Below are 17207 nucleotides of genomic sequence, written 5' to 3'. Positions count from 1 at the left end.
ACGAGTTGTGTGGTCGTCAATAATGTCATTATATGGCTGCATTCTGTTTGTCGACTCTTTTGACTGAACGCAATGACCAGTCATCTATGACAACATCCATTCAGATGTACTCATGTGAGGCAGGGCCTCACACGAGTAGACATGTACTACTGTATACTACAACTCTGACAGAGACACAGGACATCGCGTTCACAGTGTGTGTCCTGCAATGATGTCACTACCCATAGAGTTAGTTGTCACACTATCTCTCCTCCAAATTGGTATTTATTGAGGGTAGTGCCTGAGCTATTTGAACCATGCCTTTAGTTGTACAGCAGTGCCACTTCTCTGCCCTCTGCGGAAGGAGTAAAGAATTTTGGAATAATTAGTGGTGGGCTGCATTCCGTGCGTCCAAACAAACCTTGAATGCTGAGTTGCCTCAGTGCCTTGCATGAATAAACAATAGCTGTGGTCAGAGACCCAGGACCCCCCTGTTCTGTAATGATTCACATCTACTGACACACAATACCACGATTTACGACTGACTTGGTGCATTTGCGCATTATTGGATTTCCATCACGTTTCTCACATGGGGTCATGCAGTGCCGACCCTGTCCATCTGGGGGCCCGAAGCAGGTTTAGGCAAGTCAGATATAAGACTTTTTAAAATAAAATACTTTGCTAATACCACTTTAAATGATGGGGTCATCCATTTCTGTTCATCGGACAGAGAAGTGGGGGATGTCCACATCGTGCTCCCAGTGCAGTAGCCCTCAGCACATTTGACAGCATGCCTCTGGAGCACATTGAGGAGAGTTGAAGGGTCTGAAGGAGGGCTGTTTTTTCATATCTCTGCCTCTGCTCTAAGTCTCCCATGTTTGGCCAGAGCAGTGGTATGTTGCTGCAGATTAAACTTCTAAGCCGACATGGCAGGTTCAGCAGAGGAGGGAGGGTAATGTAGGCTGGGTCGTAGGGGACTTTAAACCAGTGGTTCTCAAATGTTTTCATGTCAAGGACCCCCAAAATGATATGTATTTGGCTGCGGATCCCCATCTCAACAATAGCAGATCTACAAGCTCATATCTGCTATTTTTGAATAGCCAAAGTAGTCAAAGGGGTCCTCTGGGGGGGGGACCCCACTTTGAGAACCAATGCTTTAAACTGCTAATGATGATGATACAGAGGAGTAAAGGAACTCTTACAGGTTAGCCACTGCTCAGGAGGTAGAGCTGCCGCTTTGGATTTACCATTTAGGTAGGTGCAGCTGTACAGTATCAGTCACTGCCAGGCGTGAGTCATGACTTTGGGTCAGGAGATGGCATCTTCCTTAGACAATTCCGCTCATTTGATACAGGAGTTAAGTGACTGGAATTTGGAATAATGGCAAACAACATAGTGTCAAGGACATACAGTAACAAGACAGCACTGTTAAATTAAATGAAGAAAAAATTGTTGTGCTGTCTGACCTCAATCAGAGTGTTTTTTTTTTCTTCATAATAATAACAACATAATAATAATAGTAATTATATTCATGTTTATTGTTTATGACCTTTTTGTTGTTACTTCTCTGAACACAGAATAGTTACTGAGTGAAACCCAATGAAAGCATGTTTTCGAATGTAACAGTAGGGGTCAGGATTTCATCTGCCAAAACTAGGGTGTGACTGGTGTCATTAGTTACTGCTGTGTGTGTGTGTGTGTGTGTGTGTGTGTGTGTGTGTGTGTGTGTGTGTGTGTGTGTGTGTGTGTGTGTGTGTGTGTGTGTGTGTGTGTGTGTGTGTGTGTGTGTGTGTGTGTGTGTGTGTGTGTGCGCGCGCGCGCAAGCGCACTTGCTCACACGCATGCATTTGAAGCAGTGTGTATATGCATGTGTCTGCATGGGTCTTCTGTGTGGCTGCCTATTTGTCTGTTTGTCTAGGTTTTTAGCATCTGGTTCTGTATTTTTGTCAATGGAAGGTGGGAGGGGTTAGACAAGTATTTCATAACAATGGCTACATCACATGTCCCATCATCTATTCTATTTTAAAGACATTTGAAGTCTGAAATGTTTATAATGAAAATAAAGTGGTAACCTTTTGTCCTTATTCACAATTAGACTTACTGTACAAGCAGATCTATCTGTATCTGGCAACATTTCCCTGTATGCATGCTACACTGCACATGAAAATGTACTGTGGCAAAATATGAATCTTATAATCAAATATATTACGTGGAGAGGGGGCGATAACAGAAATTAGAGGTATCCGGGTGGCACAGAGGTGAAGCACTTGACCACCACCAATGCCGAGGCCTGAATTTGAATCCCATCAGCAGTGCCTCCAATGTACACAATTGGCAGTGTTCACGGGGTGGGAAGCCAGGAGGGGATGGTGTCCTTATCAGGGCACCTGTTCAGCAGGGAGGGGAATTGTGGAAGATAGCGTGAACCTCTGTGCAGTGTGCACGTTGCGATTTCCTGGTGAATCACCTCTGTCAGGAGACACATGGCTGTCTACACCCTCCTCAGGATTACTTTGGCGTTTAAATAATTGTCACTGCAACATATTTGAAAGCCAAAAGGACAAAAGCTTACAACGAGAGAGACAGAAGCTGATGAATTTTGTTTGTGTGTATTGTTGACCAGTGTGTGCCTGTACTTACTGGAACGTGCATTGCATTCGCATCATTTGTGCATAATGTATATCTCTGTGAATGTCAGGGTAGTAAGTCCCACACTGTCAGAGGCAAACACAATCATTGTGTCTTGTGTTCTTTAACTTTTTAGACGAATAAATAAATGGTTGTTGAGATCTGCCCTTTTAGCAATGGCTTTCTTTTCACAAATGTATTTTTTAACAAAAACAAAACTAAAAACACAGTATGTTCATAAATTATGGTAATTGTTTTGGAAATTAATACTCAAAAGGTAGGCATTATCAGTTGATAGAGTAGTGCACCTCCTCCAGCTGCAGCTATTTGTTGTTTTTAAAACCTCAGGTATTGGTGCTCCTTGAGGGAAAATCCCAGAACAGGGAACAGGAAGCTGTTAAGGAGTGGTTATTGGCATCAGTTTGACATCCTGTAATCCACTCCCACTTTTTTATATTATAATGTTTCTAGTCACGTTAATTGCCTTAGAGCGTGTCTAAATTCCACATAGAATAAATAAGTCTTCCACATTTGCGAAAACGTTGTTAAAGTTTTTAAAATGCAGTTATTGTCATCAGTGGCCATTACATTTGCAATTAGGTCTTAAAATCAAGGATGTAAACATTGTGTGTGTGTGTGTGTGTGTGTGTGTGTGTGTGTGTGTGTGTGTGTGTGTGTCTGTGTTTGTGTGTGAGAGTGAGGGTGCATGTCATGCATGCGATGCGCGTATGTTTTCCTGCGTAATGGGTCTTAGTGGTTTGAGATCATGGGAAAGGCATGAGGCTATAACACGGCACTGTGTTTCTCCAGCCCTCCAGATGCTCTCATAGCCTTGTGGTTCGGGCTGCCTGGCTCCGACTCTGTTTAGCAAAACTCTCCTGTTTACCAAAGTCTTCTAGCACTGAAGTGAGACAAGCTCAGCTATGCAGGACTCCAGGAATACCTGAGGAACTCTCAACCCTGTGTCCTGGAGAGACACTGTAGGAACGTGGGAGGAAATACCACTGACTTCCGTAGCTACTGTTCTCAACATCCTACCTTTCTTCTCCAACCACCGCCCACCCCCCCACCCCCCCAATCCCCGTACCCCACCCCTCTCTGTTTTGCTCTCTATCTTTCTGTATCCTTTATTTTTCCAGGCGGTAACCAAGAAAGAATTTGGGGGCAACAACTTCCGATCAGCACTGGAGAATGGAGTCCTGTTGTGCGAGTGAGTACTACACTTTTTTCCCAGCCACCTTTCTAAAGCCACTCATTCATTGGGAAGTCCTCTCTCCTCTCCAGATCTGCTCGCCACAGTAAGTGTTACTGAGATTTCCCAGGGCGCTTGGCAGATCCCTGCTGGGCCAACATTATTTGTTGGCCATGCTAATTGAACCAATGTTTTCAGACTACACAACAGAGGTTGCATTGTAGTTGTTGATGTTTTTAGTGTCAAACCAATGTGGGCTTGTTTGAGATTAGGCATTCTCTGATCTATTTCAAGAGGGATCGCCTTGCCTTGTTTGACAGATGTTGCTGAGCTGTGTGGATGGGAGTTCCATTTTTACTTTAATGAGTGCTGTGTGAAGCTGCGTGGTAATTGGAAATCCTCCAGCTGAGACCACATTGGAGAGCAAGGGAACCCTGCTTTCTCATTAGACTGAGTACATTACAAATCAGTAGATATGATGGGACAGAGAAATAAATAAATTTAGCTTCACAGAACAGGCTTAGCATCGTTAGACTGTGTGTGTGTGTGTGTGTGTGTGTGTGTGTGTGTGTGTGTGTGTGTGTGTGTGTGTGTGTGTGTGTGTGTGTGTGTGTGTGTGTGTGTGTGTGTGTGTGTACGCGAGTGTATATATACGTGTATGTGCACATTTATGTTTCTGTGTGCGTGCGTGCGTGCGTGCGTGCGTGCGTGCGTGCGTGCGTGCGTGCGTGCGTGCGTGCGTGCGTGCGTATGCACGAATATGTGAGCCAGTAGATGGACACAATAGTGTACTTTGGGTGAGTCAGCAGGATGCAGTAATTACCACAGGCCCATGCAGAATATCCCAGACCTCTCCTATCTATTCTAGGAACTGTTCTTCATTCTGCTGATCTGAGCCTGACTCCACGGTTTCATCATTCCCAGAGAACAGCAGACACTTTCAGGGAGCTCTCCATGTTTTCTCAGGGTGAGATAGAGGAAGCAAAACTACGGAAGATATAATTCTGTGGCCCGTCACTGTGGCATTGTGGTGTGCTTATCACAAGTGGTCGGAAACAATTGTTCTATCAGGCCTTTGTAAGCATGTCACTGAGGTCTTTATTTAGCTATAGTCTTTTCTATGGTTTATCATTACATGAGCCATCTATATGTGTTATCTGAATGACAAAACTCTCATTTGTTTCTTGAACAAATGTTTCTTTATAGTTTCTGTCATGATGCTGATTAACTTGGCCCATAATGTTATCAGTAGTGGCAAAACAAAAGTCAACAAAGGGGTCTCAACCCCCCTCTGAAGCTGTCTGCAGATTGAACTGGAGAGATACAGTATTCTTAAGTGTCAGGCACGGTTGTCTGGAAAGAGTTCTTATCACATCCATTACTGCATTGTTAGTTACATTTGCTATTAGTCACTAGTTCCTATTTTGGCAGTTCACCACTTAATCAGTAGCATAATTTGCAACATATAGTGTGATAGACTATAGAGTCTGTGTTTACATTGCATCCTCTCATTCAAGGAGGTTGTGGAAAGATTATCTTAAAGGGATAGTTTACCCCCAAAACGTTTTTTCTATCGATTAGTCACCCCATGGAGATTTGAATTCATGGATATTGTTTTGTTTTCGTCGCATTCCTAAGCCAATCATTTGATGACCGGCAGCGTTTCCGGCACTGGTCATCAAATCATTGGCTTAGGAATGCGACAAAAAATTTAAAATATCCATGAATTCAAGTCTCCATGGGGTGACTGATCGATAGAAAAAAAGATTTTCTTTGGTTGAACTATCCCTTTAAGCACATTGAAAGCGTATGTATTTTTGTGTGGTGGTTATGTTTCAGCAACAGAGATCTGCGTGTTTACTTCGTGGTGCTGCACTGGCCATTTACTAAACTGGAGCCAGGTGGCCACCATTAAAGAAACTCGTAAACACACGGCACAGAGACTTTGCAACTGTTTTCATCCATTCCCTGCTAGTTGTAGCAAACTAACCAACGACCAACAACTCTGACTCACTCTCTCTCCTCTCTGTTTCCCTCCCTTTCCCTCCAGTCTGATCAACAAAATCAAACCTGGTATTATCAAGAGGGTAAACAGGCTCTCCACGCCTATCGCCGGACTGGTGAGGAAAACCTACCACTCATACATTCATACTAAATTTGACACTATTTTTTTACATAGAATGCATTTGGCTGGCTTAACTTGACTAACTTGATTTTCTGTTAAAATTGTATTAAAACATTACTTCAGTGTGTTTAGTGCCTGATCGTATCTTTAGGGCCTTTAGTGTCTGATGAAGAGCGTGAGCTCGAAACTTCACTCTGGCACTCACTGGGTGCAATTTCTTTTTGAACTGTGAACAGTTTTCTTTCGTTCTAAAACATGATTTGTTAGCTTAACTTGATCTTACTTGACAAAGAAATGTCCTTTCCACACAATTTTGTCGTTTGTCATGTACAACTTTCCATGATGTACTGGGGCTATGTCTGTGGCACAGGGTGTGGTGAGATCTAAGAGAGGGTAGTCTGGGGTGCAGGGCTTGGGTTGACGGATGACAGAGACATGGCTGCCAGTGAGCAAGAGATGTGTGCCTCAGTGAATTGTCTGTCTTCATATCCATCCACACTAATAAGCACATTGAATGTTGAGCTGCTTGAAATGCCAGTGGGCACATTGGAGTGCACCCTAAATGTGATGTCTGCCATGCTTAAGGCTGTGTTCAATCAAAACCTTCATCCAAGACAAAAAGTCTTTGTACTGGGGTGGCAATTAGTGTTTTTACTGAGTAGTGGCAGGTCAGGCTGGGGTAGAGTTCGGTGTGAGTAATTACCTGTGATGAAATCAGCGCCTATCAATCTTTTGGGCAGAGCATCCTTGAGAATGCACTTATATCACAGTTGTTGAGTTGACATAAATGTTTGGCAATTGTCTGCATGCAAGCACTTTAGAAGTTGAGGGTTGAAACTAAGTCACCTTAAACCCATCCTTCTTGTGGGTGTAATTGAGTCCAGCTGCATAGGGAATAGTAGCAAAGAGCCTGGGTGAGTCTGGGTACTTGACAGTAGGCTCAGGAACTCAACATGTTTGGCAAGACAATGGCAAGTTGGCTGGAGTGGAAACAGACTGGCACACAATCCCAGTTCCAGAGGGCTAATGTACACAGTAAACACTGTATTTACTCGGCCAAACAATGTACCACCACATCTGTGGTATGATACAAATCACATTGGCGGGCAGTTTGTTTTGGGACATTTTTCATTTAACTAGCTGGACACCTGCAGATTTAATGAAGATAAGTATCTTCTTGATCAGTAGCGTTTTGTGAGTGGTATTTCCGAGGCTTGGACTCAAACCCAAAACCACCTGACCATAAATTCTTCAGCAAATGGAGGAGCTGCCTATTGGCCGAGGGCTATCAGTTACTGCAGACCACATGGGCAGTAGTGGAGCACACTTCAACTGAACATGACGCACTCTGTTTGCTGTGGGAATATCTCACTTCTCCCTAAGTAGTGTGTTGGGAGTGTTTTCCCCCAAGTGGTTAATAGTGCTCGGTTATATCTGTCTTCTCTATAAATAGCAAAGTGTCTGTTCTTCAAATGCTGTTGGTAATACTTTTCTCAAATACCCAATTCTAAGATTCCTGTGCATTCTTTCTGATGGCTGAGGCTGAAAGGGTATTGACTAAGGCTATGAATGCTCTTAGAGTGGAAAGAGCTGGGAAAATATTTTTGTTCTGGGGTGCTGAACTTACATTAGTGCATATGGAGGGAAAACACAATGGACAAAGAACAAGAGGAATGCTGTCGGGATTTTTTTTTTGTTTGTAGCTTGGATATGATTTTAATCAGAGCTGAATGAAAGCCTCTTTACAAGCATGCCTCATTAACGCTCAAATATGAAAATATGCTGCCATTATGGTCATATCTGTCTTTTTTAGTTTTGCCTTCAGAATAATTTCACCACTTGAAATCGATACCAGGCTCCAGCTCTGGCAGAATCAAAGCTTGGGGAGGCAAAAAAATGGAGAAAAAAGGAAATCTCTGGTTTTGTGGAATATTTAGCAACATCGGCCCCAGATCCTGGTCCATTCTTTGGTTTCACTTGTATCCAAGAGTATGTTTCCCATGTCAGCACACATCTCTCCTTGTCCTATCCACGATGAGCACTCAGTGAGCTGTGGGTTTGGGTCATGGTGCCCTGGTGCATGATGGTCCTGCTTTTTTACCAGTGCTGCAGAGGAAGCCTGCAGTTGTGTGGTGGGGCAGCCGGCCACATGAGAGGGGCCCCCAGATTGAGGCCCGCTGGGCTGAGCCCAAGGGGACGGAGTTAGAGATGACTCCATAGGCTTCTGCCCACCGTAAACACAATGTAATTGACGTGGTGCAGGATGTTCTTGCACACACTAAACTCCTCTGTGAGTTGAGGCTGCACAAAATAAAAGATGGAAGCAGATAGACAGACATTTTCATTGGCCCTGAGGGCATCTCTGCTCATTCAAATGTCTATGCAATAATCTTTGTAATGACAGGCATTTGACCATGTTTTGTTACAGTGTTTTTGTTGTATGGGTCCGTGTTTTGCCTGGACCTAACAGTTGGGACAGGAGGGTTTTTATGGTGTCTCTTTTGAGAGAAAGAGCATTTAAGATATTCCATCTCCTCTCGGTTTATTGTGACAGGATTTGAAAATGTGTAGCCTGATATTTTAACTACAGTTTAGATAGACTTATGAAAGCATTGCCTGCCAGGGGTCAGCTGAGGATAATTGCAGAGTTGGTCCCTCCTAGAAAAGAATTTAGTGGAATAAATAGAATGACCACAATCTTAGCAGAAAGCATGGTGGTCTTTTGATACCAAATGTGACACCTAATGCGTAAGACCCCTTCCCGTTTTCTTCCCTCAAATCAGGATCCTCTCATACTGTATGAGTGGATTAGAGTCTGCTGTATGGGAATGGGAACAGCATAATTAGCAGGATTAGATGCAGAAAAGTCAGAATAACATTCCTTCAACATCATTATCTTTGCAATGGCCTAACACTGACTGGAGGCCTTTCTGGCTAGCTTGTGAATCATTTCCAATTAATTTAGTTTGCCTTTGTTAGAGTTCTTTAACCACTTACTTTATACTTTGAAAAATTGTGAAACATCTCCACAAATATATATATATATATATATATATATATATATATATATATATATATATATATATATATATATATATATATATATATATATATATATATATATATAATATAGAACCTCTAGGGTTAATGTGTGTGAGAACTTGGGTGCTGAGACACGAGAGGGTGTGAGAAGTACAGAGCACAAAGAGCCAGATTGAGTTCTATGTTCGTATCAAGTGAAATGATCCAGGAATTGGAAACTTTACATGCATGTTATCTGTAGTTCCTCATTGTTTTATGGTGCAATATTGTCGTGTCAGTCAACATGATAGGGTGAGGTAGGTGTGGTGGATTCAAACATGTACTCTTGGCTGTGTCACCTTTTAACTGTGGTCACTGTACATACCGTACCTGTGCAGAGTCATAAAAGATGGTGTCACTGAAGAATGTAGGAATTAATTATGTTACACACAGTCCAACAAGTCAGTCAGTAATGTTTTATTTGTTTGTACAAATTTTACATAGTTATGGCTTAGCCATCAGAACATGGAACTGATGTGCTGCACCTGGCTACAACAATGTCTTTCCTCTTACCCGAGTTAGGCTTTTAAATATATAGTATATTTAAAAGTAAAACTACAAAAGTGCGCTCCTCAGAGTGCAGATCTCCACCAGGAGCTGCTTCCCTACCAAGGGCTGTGTCGTGGGGTGCAGTCATCAGGATAAGAAGGAGCTATGGGGGAAAATAGAGCTTGTAAGACAGACAAACTGTTCGAGTTCGTAGCACCCCCTATGGGCAAAAGTGAAAGCGGTTTTGGAGGTGCGCTCTATAAAGGCCCCTCAACATGTAATTCCAATTTGGTTATGATCATGATGGCGTTTTTGAACGGGTTATCAAAAAACAGTTTGATGGTCATTGTCACATGGGTCCCCTCGATGTGTGAATCTTTGGCAGTTGGGATGCTGCATTCTCCTCCCCCCGCAAACGTTGGAAGCCAATCTTAGAATGGAATCTGAAAAATCTGATACATCTTAATCACATGACTCCAGAGATAATTTGTACCGATTTGCATCAGTTTTGGACTAAATCTGTTGGAATTGTAGCAAAGGGTGTCTTTTGAATAAAAATCTCGGAAATGGGCTAGGCCTATATGAGGAGTTGCATCATGATCCAAGTAATTGTGGGGATTTTTTATGATTGTATGACCTACGGTTCAAGAATTATAGGCCAAAATGTAGCGCCACCATGAGGCCTATTTGACCTGGGGTGGAGGTTCTTCCTTGGCCTACTGGGAGTGTGTGTGCAAAGTTTCACAGCAATCGGATCGGTCTAGCGGTGCCACAGACGGCCAGGGGTGAAAGCATAATCTCCCGGCCGTTCCAGCCTGGCAGAGATAAGAAAAAAAGAAGAAGAAAGTATTCACTTAAATAAAAGTTACAAAAGTTAATTGTACTATTCATCATGTCTGAGGAGGAGGGCACCAGCCTTCCATGTGCTCTTATCTGTTCTCAATCTTAGAACAATCAGAAAACAGCATACTATGTTAAAATGATGATTGGCTAAAGTCCAGATACAGCTCTGGTTTGCTTTCAGCCAGCACTTAACCTTTGTAGTAATTACTTTTATTGTTTATTAATTCTGCTAGCACCTGTTCCTGTTTAGACATGGCAAATTAGATCATCCCTCTCATAGCCTAAATAAAACCATATAAGTGAAGAGCTAGTGTATCATTAGAAGTAAACATTAATGCCTGATTACTTTGCACGCCATGTCACACACTGAAAATTGTAGATCTACAAGTTCACAAATATAAATCAAGTTTAACCCCAGTTGGCCCCGACTTAACAGGAATGGGGTTTGACCTTTGGCATCTAGGGGCCCCGCAAACCGATGTTTTGGCACAAGCAATAGCTGCTAAGAAGAGTAGCCGACATGGAGAGGTCAACTGCCATTTGCTAATAAGCATGTTTGCCATTTAAAAATAGAACTAGCTACCCCTTAATTATTTCAGCCCATGTTGAAGCCATGTGTCATTACATGACAGCCTGTTGGAAAGTAGTGTCCCAATGGGAAATGCAGTAGTAAAAACAAGGCACTTGGGAGTTTGACATGGAAGATATACATAACCATGAAGAGGAGTGGTGCTGCGTGCTTGAGAATTGTTTGACACACAATAAACGTTTTAAGGCATGTAAACTGTAATTACAGAGCCATGTGGAATTTCATCACCTTCCAGTGTACTCTCTCATTTGCATATACACAGAGAAATATACAGACACACGCACGCACACACTATAATCCAAGAGAATCAGCAACGTTTAAGAAGAGAAACTCAGCTTCCACTCCCTCGTTTTGCGCTTGAGGGAAATATTTGTCAGTTTCTGTCACCCGACCTCCTGTTTCATAGCAACCACATGTCTCCAAAATACTCCACCACCCCATAGATTCCACAGGTATTCTCCAATAAAGGATTTGGCAGGGAGGGGAGGGGAGGGGATGGTTTCAGGGTGTGAGTGGTAGCATACTTTAGGCTCCTGGGTGGCAGCCCTTTGCCTTGCATGGCTGGGTGGGTGGGATCTGTGCGTCGCTCTGATGTCATTCCTTCCTAGCTCAGGCTCCATGTCCACCCTAACCCAGCCCACAGGTAGTTTTAGCACTGTCAGTCACAGCCTGTCACACAGCCCTGCCCCCTCTGTATTTGTATGTGTGTGTGTGTGTGTGTGTGTGTGTGTTTGGCATTGTGTCACTTTTTATTTGCTACACACACACGCTCCTCCCTGTCCCCGCTGGCTCCCTGGCGATATGAACTTTGGAAGCAATGAGCTGTGGGCTGTGTCTCTGCCGGAGAATTCCTGAGTGATTATTCTTTTTGCCTCAGACCGTGGACGAACCCTTCTCCCTGCTCTGCTCTCTGTGCAGGACAACCTCAACGTCTTCCTCAAGGCCTGTGGGAAGATCGGATTAAAGGAGGCCCAGCTGTTCCACCCAGGAGACCTGCAAGACCTATCTACAAGAGTCACAGTTAAGTAAGTCCTAAATGACATGAACACACTGATAACATGAGAATGTTGGCAATAGCATTTTGACCCATGTTCTGGGTTGTAGCATGGATTAAGACTTGTCTGTTACTGTGCTGACAAGTCTTTACTTAACATACTGTGCTGCCCACTGATGTGCACAGCATGGGGAAATCCATGCTTCTGCCCTCAGGTTTACATGTAACTTCTACACTGTATTTCACATCACATGGCTCCTCATGTGCAGTATGATTTATGTTGACTAGAAGTTTGCGGGGGGTCAACGGAAGACATATTTGCTGGTATTTGCAGCAGGCCCGCTTGCTCTTGCACTTGCACTGTTGCTAGGTGTTGGTAAACACATTTCAGCATAGTGCTGCTGCATGCAGCCTACTGTATTGTAAACATTACAAGAGAACAGTGAAACCACACAAACCAGTGGAGCAGGGAGAAGGTAAAGAGAATGGTCCCTTGCCTGTATGGCACTGTGGTCTGACAGTGTCATGGAGGAATAATGTCCCATTGCTTTCACTTCCTTGTAGTTTAAGCAAATCATGACCTCTGTCAGTTGATGTCTGAATAAACAAAGCATTTCATTAGTGTCAGGTGCACTTTGTAAAGATTTGAAATAGTGTCTCTTTGAGGGGGAGGAGGAAGTAGAGATACAATATCACTATGTAGTATCACTATGTGTAATAATAGTTATTTTAAAATGGCATTGTGCCTGTACTGTTTATTGTTTCTGTGTTTTTGTCAGTTGCTCTTGTGTCACCTGCGTGTCGAGCAAGGATGCATGCGGTATGTTGAACAACCTGTTCAGTTTTCACACAGGTGTGCCCTTAGGAGGGTGGCGAGGTGAGGCGAGGCACAGCCTTCAGCCCGGTCCATCCGTTCTGACACGTTCTCCAAGGCAGCACACCGCAGTTCTCCACCGTGCCAGCATAATGGTTCATTTATACATATGAATGAGTCTTTAGTGAGGCTCCTTCAACAACAATACTGGCAGTAATTGAACTCACAGTTCACAGACGCTATACAACAGTACTTCACAAATGCACTTCAAATGGTGACGGAGTGATGTTATGAAATAGCGATCTGGTATGAATTTGATTGTCTTTCAACAGCACTCAACTATGAGTCATTCAGTATTGCCCAATAATCTAATTATGCTCATTTTAACCACTCCTTTGATATGTTGGCACAACGTATGTGTCATGATATTTTTTCTTCCCATGATCCACTCTAGTCAGCCACTCTGGTCCCTGGTCCCACAAAAAATGTGGTCTACACCACACTCATTCCACACACACGCACACACGCGCACACACACACGCACACACACACGCACACACACACACACACACACACACACACACACACACACACACACACACACACACAAACACACACACACGCACACGCACACGCACACGCACACGCACACGCACACGCACACACACACACACACACACACACACACACACACACACATTACAACATCCACACAAAGTCAAAATTAACAACTCTGCTTAACTATTGCCATGATGGCGCACCCTTTAACCAGCCCTCACAGGGCATTCTGATGAACCATACAGCATGATAAAGCAGTACTAGGTTATGCAATTTATTTGACCAATGACCAAAAGTTTCATGTACACTGGGAGACACCCTCTCTTTAATATGTCATTTTGCCATAGCAGGGGTAATGTTGGGTGTTTAGGAAAAGAAAAGATCCTTCTCTAGCTAGATCTGTGAAACCCCTGGTCTGAAGCTAAACGCCCACTGCCTATGTTCTCTTGGAGCTACTGTAAGTTCAGCTCATCCCCCTCTTCTAACCGGCATGTGTTAGGGGGCTTGTACAGAGAGGCTCACTGGGTTATTATTAGGATGTGTAGGGTCACTTTGAGCCATTGGATTGATTGGAATGGTGACAGGACCCATGGGAGTGGGCCTTTTTATAGAGTTCACTTTCTCCTCCCACTGCATTCTCCCCTGTGTCAGGTGGTCTTGAGTCTGTGTGGTGTGACAGGTTACATGTGTGCCCGTGGTGGGTGCATCTGCTGCATTTGGAAACTTGAGTCGTGTTGTTAGTTGAGGTTTGCACGTTTGGGGTTGAGGAACCATTCATGCACAGCTGTGGTCCACTCACACTGAACAGGACATGAATAGGTTGTGTGATGGAGCTGATCACTGGAGCGCAACTTTTAATGTACTCAACCATGCAGGGCATACACAGTCTCTTATCTTTTAGATTACTTTTGCTATGGCCGGTCACTGGCCATAATACAATAATGTGTGATTAGTCAGTGGATTGTTGATCATGATGTGTTTTAAGGATGAGATTTCTTCATTGTCTTGGAATGTGACTCCTCAGGTTAGAGTTGATAATTACAGCTGACCTTGTCAGACCTCATCAGGCTAAATCCTCCTGCCCCACAGAATTCTTGTCAAGTGTAAAAAAGGGGGGGAAATGTAACCCTATAGCTCTCTGTTGTTCTCCGACCGGGGAACTTACAGCCCTTAAGGAGATACCAGACATAATGTCAAAGGGAGCAACATGAGGACATACAACTCACTCTGATTCTTCAAGGCTGCAGACAAGCAACCAGTGGCTTGGTTGACTTTTTCTCATCAGGGCCTGAGAGAGAGAGAGAGAGAGAGAGAGAGAGAGAGAGAGAGAGAGAGAGAGAGAGAGAGAGAGAGAGAGAGAGAGAGAGAGAGAGAGAGAGAGAGAGAGAGAGAGAGAGAGAGAGAGAGAGAGAGAGAGAGAGAGAGAGAGAGAGAGAGAGAGAGGGGGGGGGGAGAGACAGACAGACAGAGAGGTAGATACTCTATGTTTCTACCTCTGGTGTATATCCCACCTGCAGTTCCTTTAACTCAGGCTGACAGGTGCTCTGCATAGCCTCCCCTTCCTGTACCATAGCACCAACAGCAATATGTCTGCTCTCATCCCATTGGTATGTTGTATTTAGGCCAGTGCAGCATGTTCTTGGCAGCATCCTGTACTTGACATGGAGCTGAATTAATGTGGTACCGCGTGGCGTAGAAAATGGACAGCCGTTCACAGACTCTGGATTGACAGGCCTCACTTAGAAAAATTGTGCACGTGGGAAATACTGAAGTTGTTGTTGTGTTGACTGTAGGTTGTGTATAGCTGTTGATAACACCTTTACGCCGTAACTTCGTTTCCTGTGTTGAATTGAAATGATGCATTTGCCACAGCGACGTCAACTGCGATCGCAGTTCACTTCACAGTAGTGCGTTTGTTGTCACGACAACCATAAAAGGTAATAGCGGAGCCTGCTTTGACCTTTGAGCTTCACCAGTTTGTTGTGGTATTGGCATTATCCACCATCTGGTGCTTATATTGTTCTATTGCCTCATGTTATGCAACCTGTCCTCTGATAAAGACGGTTATCTGTCATTGCCTGCATACTTTCTATATCAAAATTGTCGTATATCATGCAAAACTGTTGTGATAGAGAAGATAGAGACCGATAAGAGTGCCTGAGATGATGTAGGGCCTCAGTATGATGTGTGAGCCATACGTGGAAAGGTCTGGAAGATTTCCCGGCTTCATCCACCTGTCATATAACAGAGTGGTCCTGTGCAACTGCCCAGTGAATACCCAGAGGTGTCATGCTGACCAAATTGGATTTGCTTCATCATTGGAGGATATGATTCACAGGCTACTTTGGACCATGCCTTCCAACAGCTGCCCAGGAAATGAGGCCATTTGAGTGCATTTAAGTGCTATAGACGAATTGTGGCTTCTGGACAGACCCATAGCACAGAGGACTACTCTATTTTAGCTTTAGCCACTTCCTTTTGACCCTGTTTTTAGCTGGCACACTGTGATCCATCAGCAATAGCCCAGAGTTCAGACCAACCCAATGTCACAGGCGAGAGGAAAACTCAGAAAGAAAACACATTTTTTTACCCCACTGACCCTCTCTGTCAACCTCATTGCTTTATGTACCTGACCTCAATGCATAATTTTCACTCATCTAATTGTTCACTTAAAGTTTTTTTGTGGGGGGCGTAAAGGGCAGAAATGACAGGAGACAGTGCCAATCATACACAGTTATTATCCCATTACACACTGTTCTGTTGGAGCTACTGAGGAATTCACATGCTTACTCAGCTTAAGTGTGTGAGCTGAAATAACCCTTAGCCGCCAATGTAAGTTCAGATACAGTGTTTTCCTCGCCCCCTATATTTAAGGTTAGGAAGGAATTATAGCATATCTGATCCTAGATCAGATGTGTCTGTCTATTTGACTGACATGTGAAGTGTAACTGTCCCTCTGAGTCAGCTTCTGTTTTGTGACCGGAGAGCGGTAACTGACAGAATGAACCCCCCACTGAGAGAGAGGTTCAAAGTCTCTCTAGTGGCGGTCGTCTGATTGAGCAAATTATTGACAAGAACTGGATACCTTTCAAGTCAAAAGTAGGGAGCTGTGCGGTACATAGATCAAAACTGTTTGGCCTTTGAGGAATTTGAATGTTCCCATCTCAACAATAAATAAAGAGGAGTGTCTGTTATAACCTGATTTGATTATGAAACTCCATACCTGGCTGTTGACCAAAATTGCTGTTTGAAATACCTGAAGGAATGTCTTGTTTCCCACGCGAGGATGAGCAGACTGGCTCATGGTTATCATAAGAAGAAACATCTGCACACATGTACAATAAGCTCCCTACAGTATTTCACATTAGGATGCCTATTGCCTGACTGCCTGTCTGAATGCCTACCTCCTCCTCAAGCATGTGCATTTTGTCATTTCAACCATGTTGGCAGTCTCTTTGTTTGAAATATTTTAACTTCACATGAAAGAGAAATAGACAAACCTGTCTTATTAGTATTTGGGGTGTGGCACACTGTGCTGGCACTGCACACTTTCATGGCTGCAAGAATGGCACCACCGTCACTTCTTAAGCAGTGATGTGTGCAAACTGTGGGCAGATTGTGAAAGAAGCCAAAGGACTGATGATGGTGAACCGCCGTTAAAGTCTCCCCTCCATGGTTACGGCCCTGGCTGAAAAGGGCCAACACAAGGACTATATTTGTGTTCGCTGGCTGTCTGGAGAGAGAAATACCAGCCTCACCCAGTGTCCCCACTCACAGTGGCTGCACTGTCTCTGATAGGCATGACACAATGCTTCCCAACACTGTCTCTTGTACAGCTGATGCCTTTCTTTAATCGGACTCGACTTAAATGCTCGTCTTCTAAGCTCAGTCCAGCGCTCCTGAAAAGCGCTCATA

At 43.7% G+C, this 17207-nt stretch overlaps 1 protein-coding gene across 10 annotated transcripts in view; it reads left to right on the top strand.

Moving 5' to 3' along the window:
• The window catches only part of lmo7a (LIM domain 7a), a 60451-nt gene that overhangs the window by 4117 nt on the left and 39127 nt on the right, over positions 1 to 17207 (top strand). For all 10 annotated transcript variants that reach the window (XM_084084916.1, XM_084084920.1, XM_084084924.1 and 7 more), the window contains exons 3-5: positions 3747 to 3817; positions 5850 to 5919; positions 11845 to 11951. In XM_084084916.1, the coding sequence (XP_083941042.1) occupies positions 3747 to 3817; positions 5850 to 5919; positions 11845 to 11951 (248 nt within the window). The remainder of the gene's footprint in view (positions 1 to 3746; positions 3818 to 5849; positions 5920 to 11844; positions 11952 to 17207) is intronic.

Source organism: Gymnoscopelus microlampas (assembly GCF_963454915.1).
Source record: "Gymnoscopelus microlampas genome assembly, chromosome: 17".
Classification (NCBI taxonomy): domain Eukaryota; kingdom Metazoa; phylum Chordata; class Actinopteri; order Myctophiformes; family Myctophidae; genus Gymnoscopelus; species Gymnoscopelus microlampas.
Note: the sequence above shows the minus strand (reverse complement) of the source record. Positions and strands in the feature narration are given on the sequence as shown.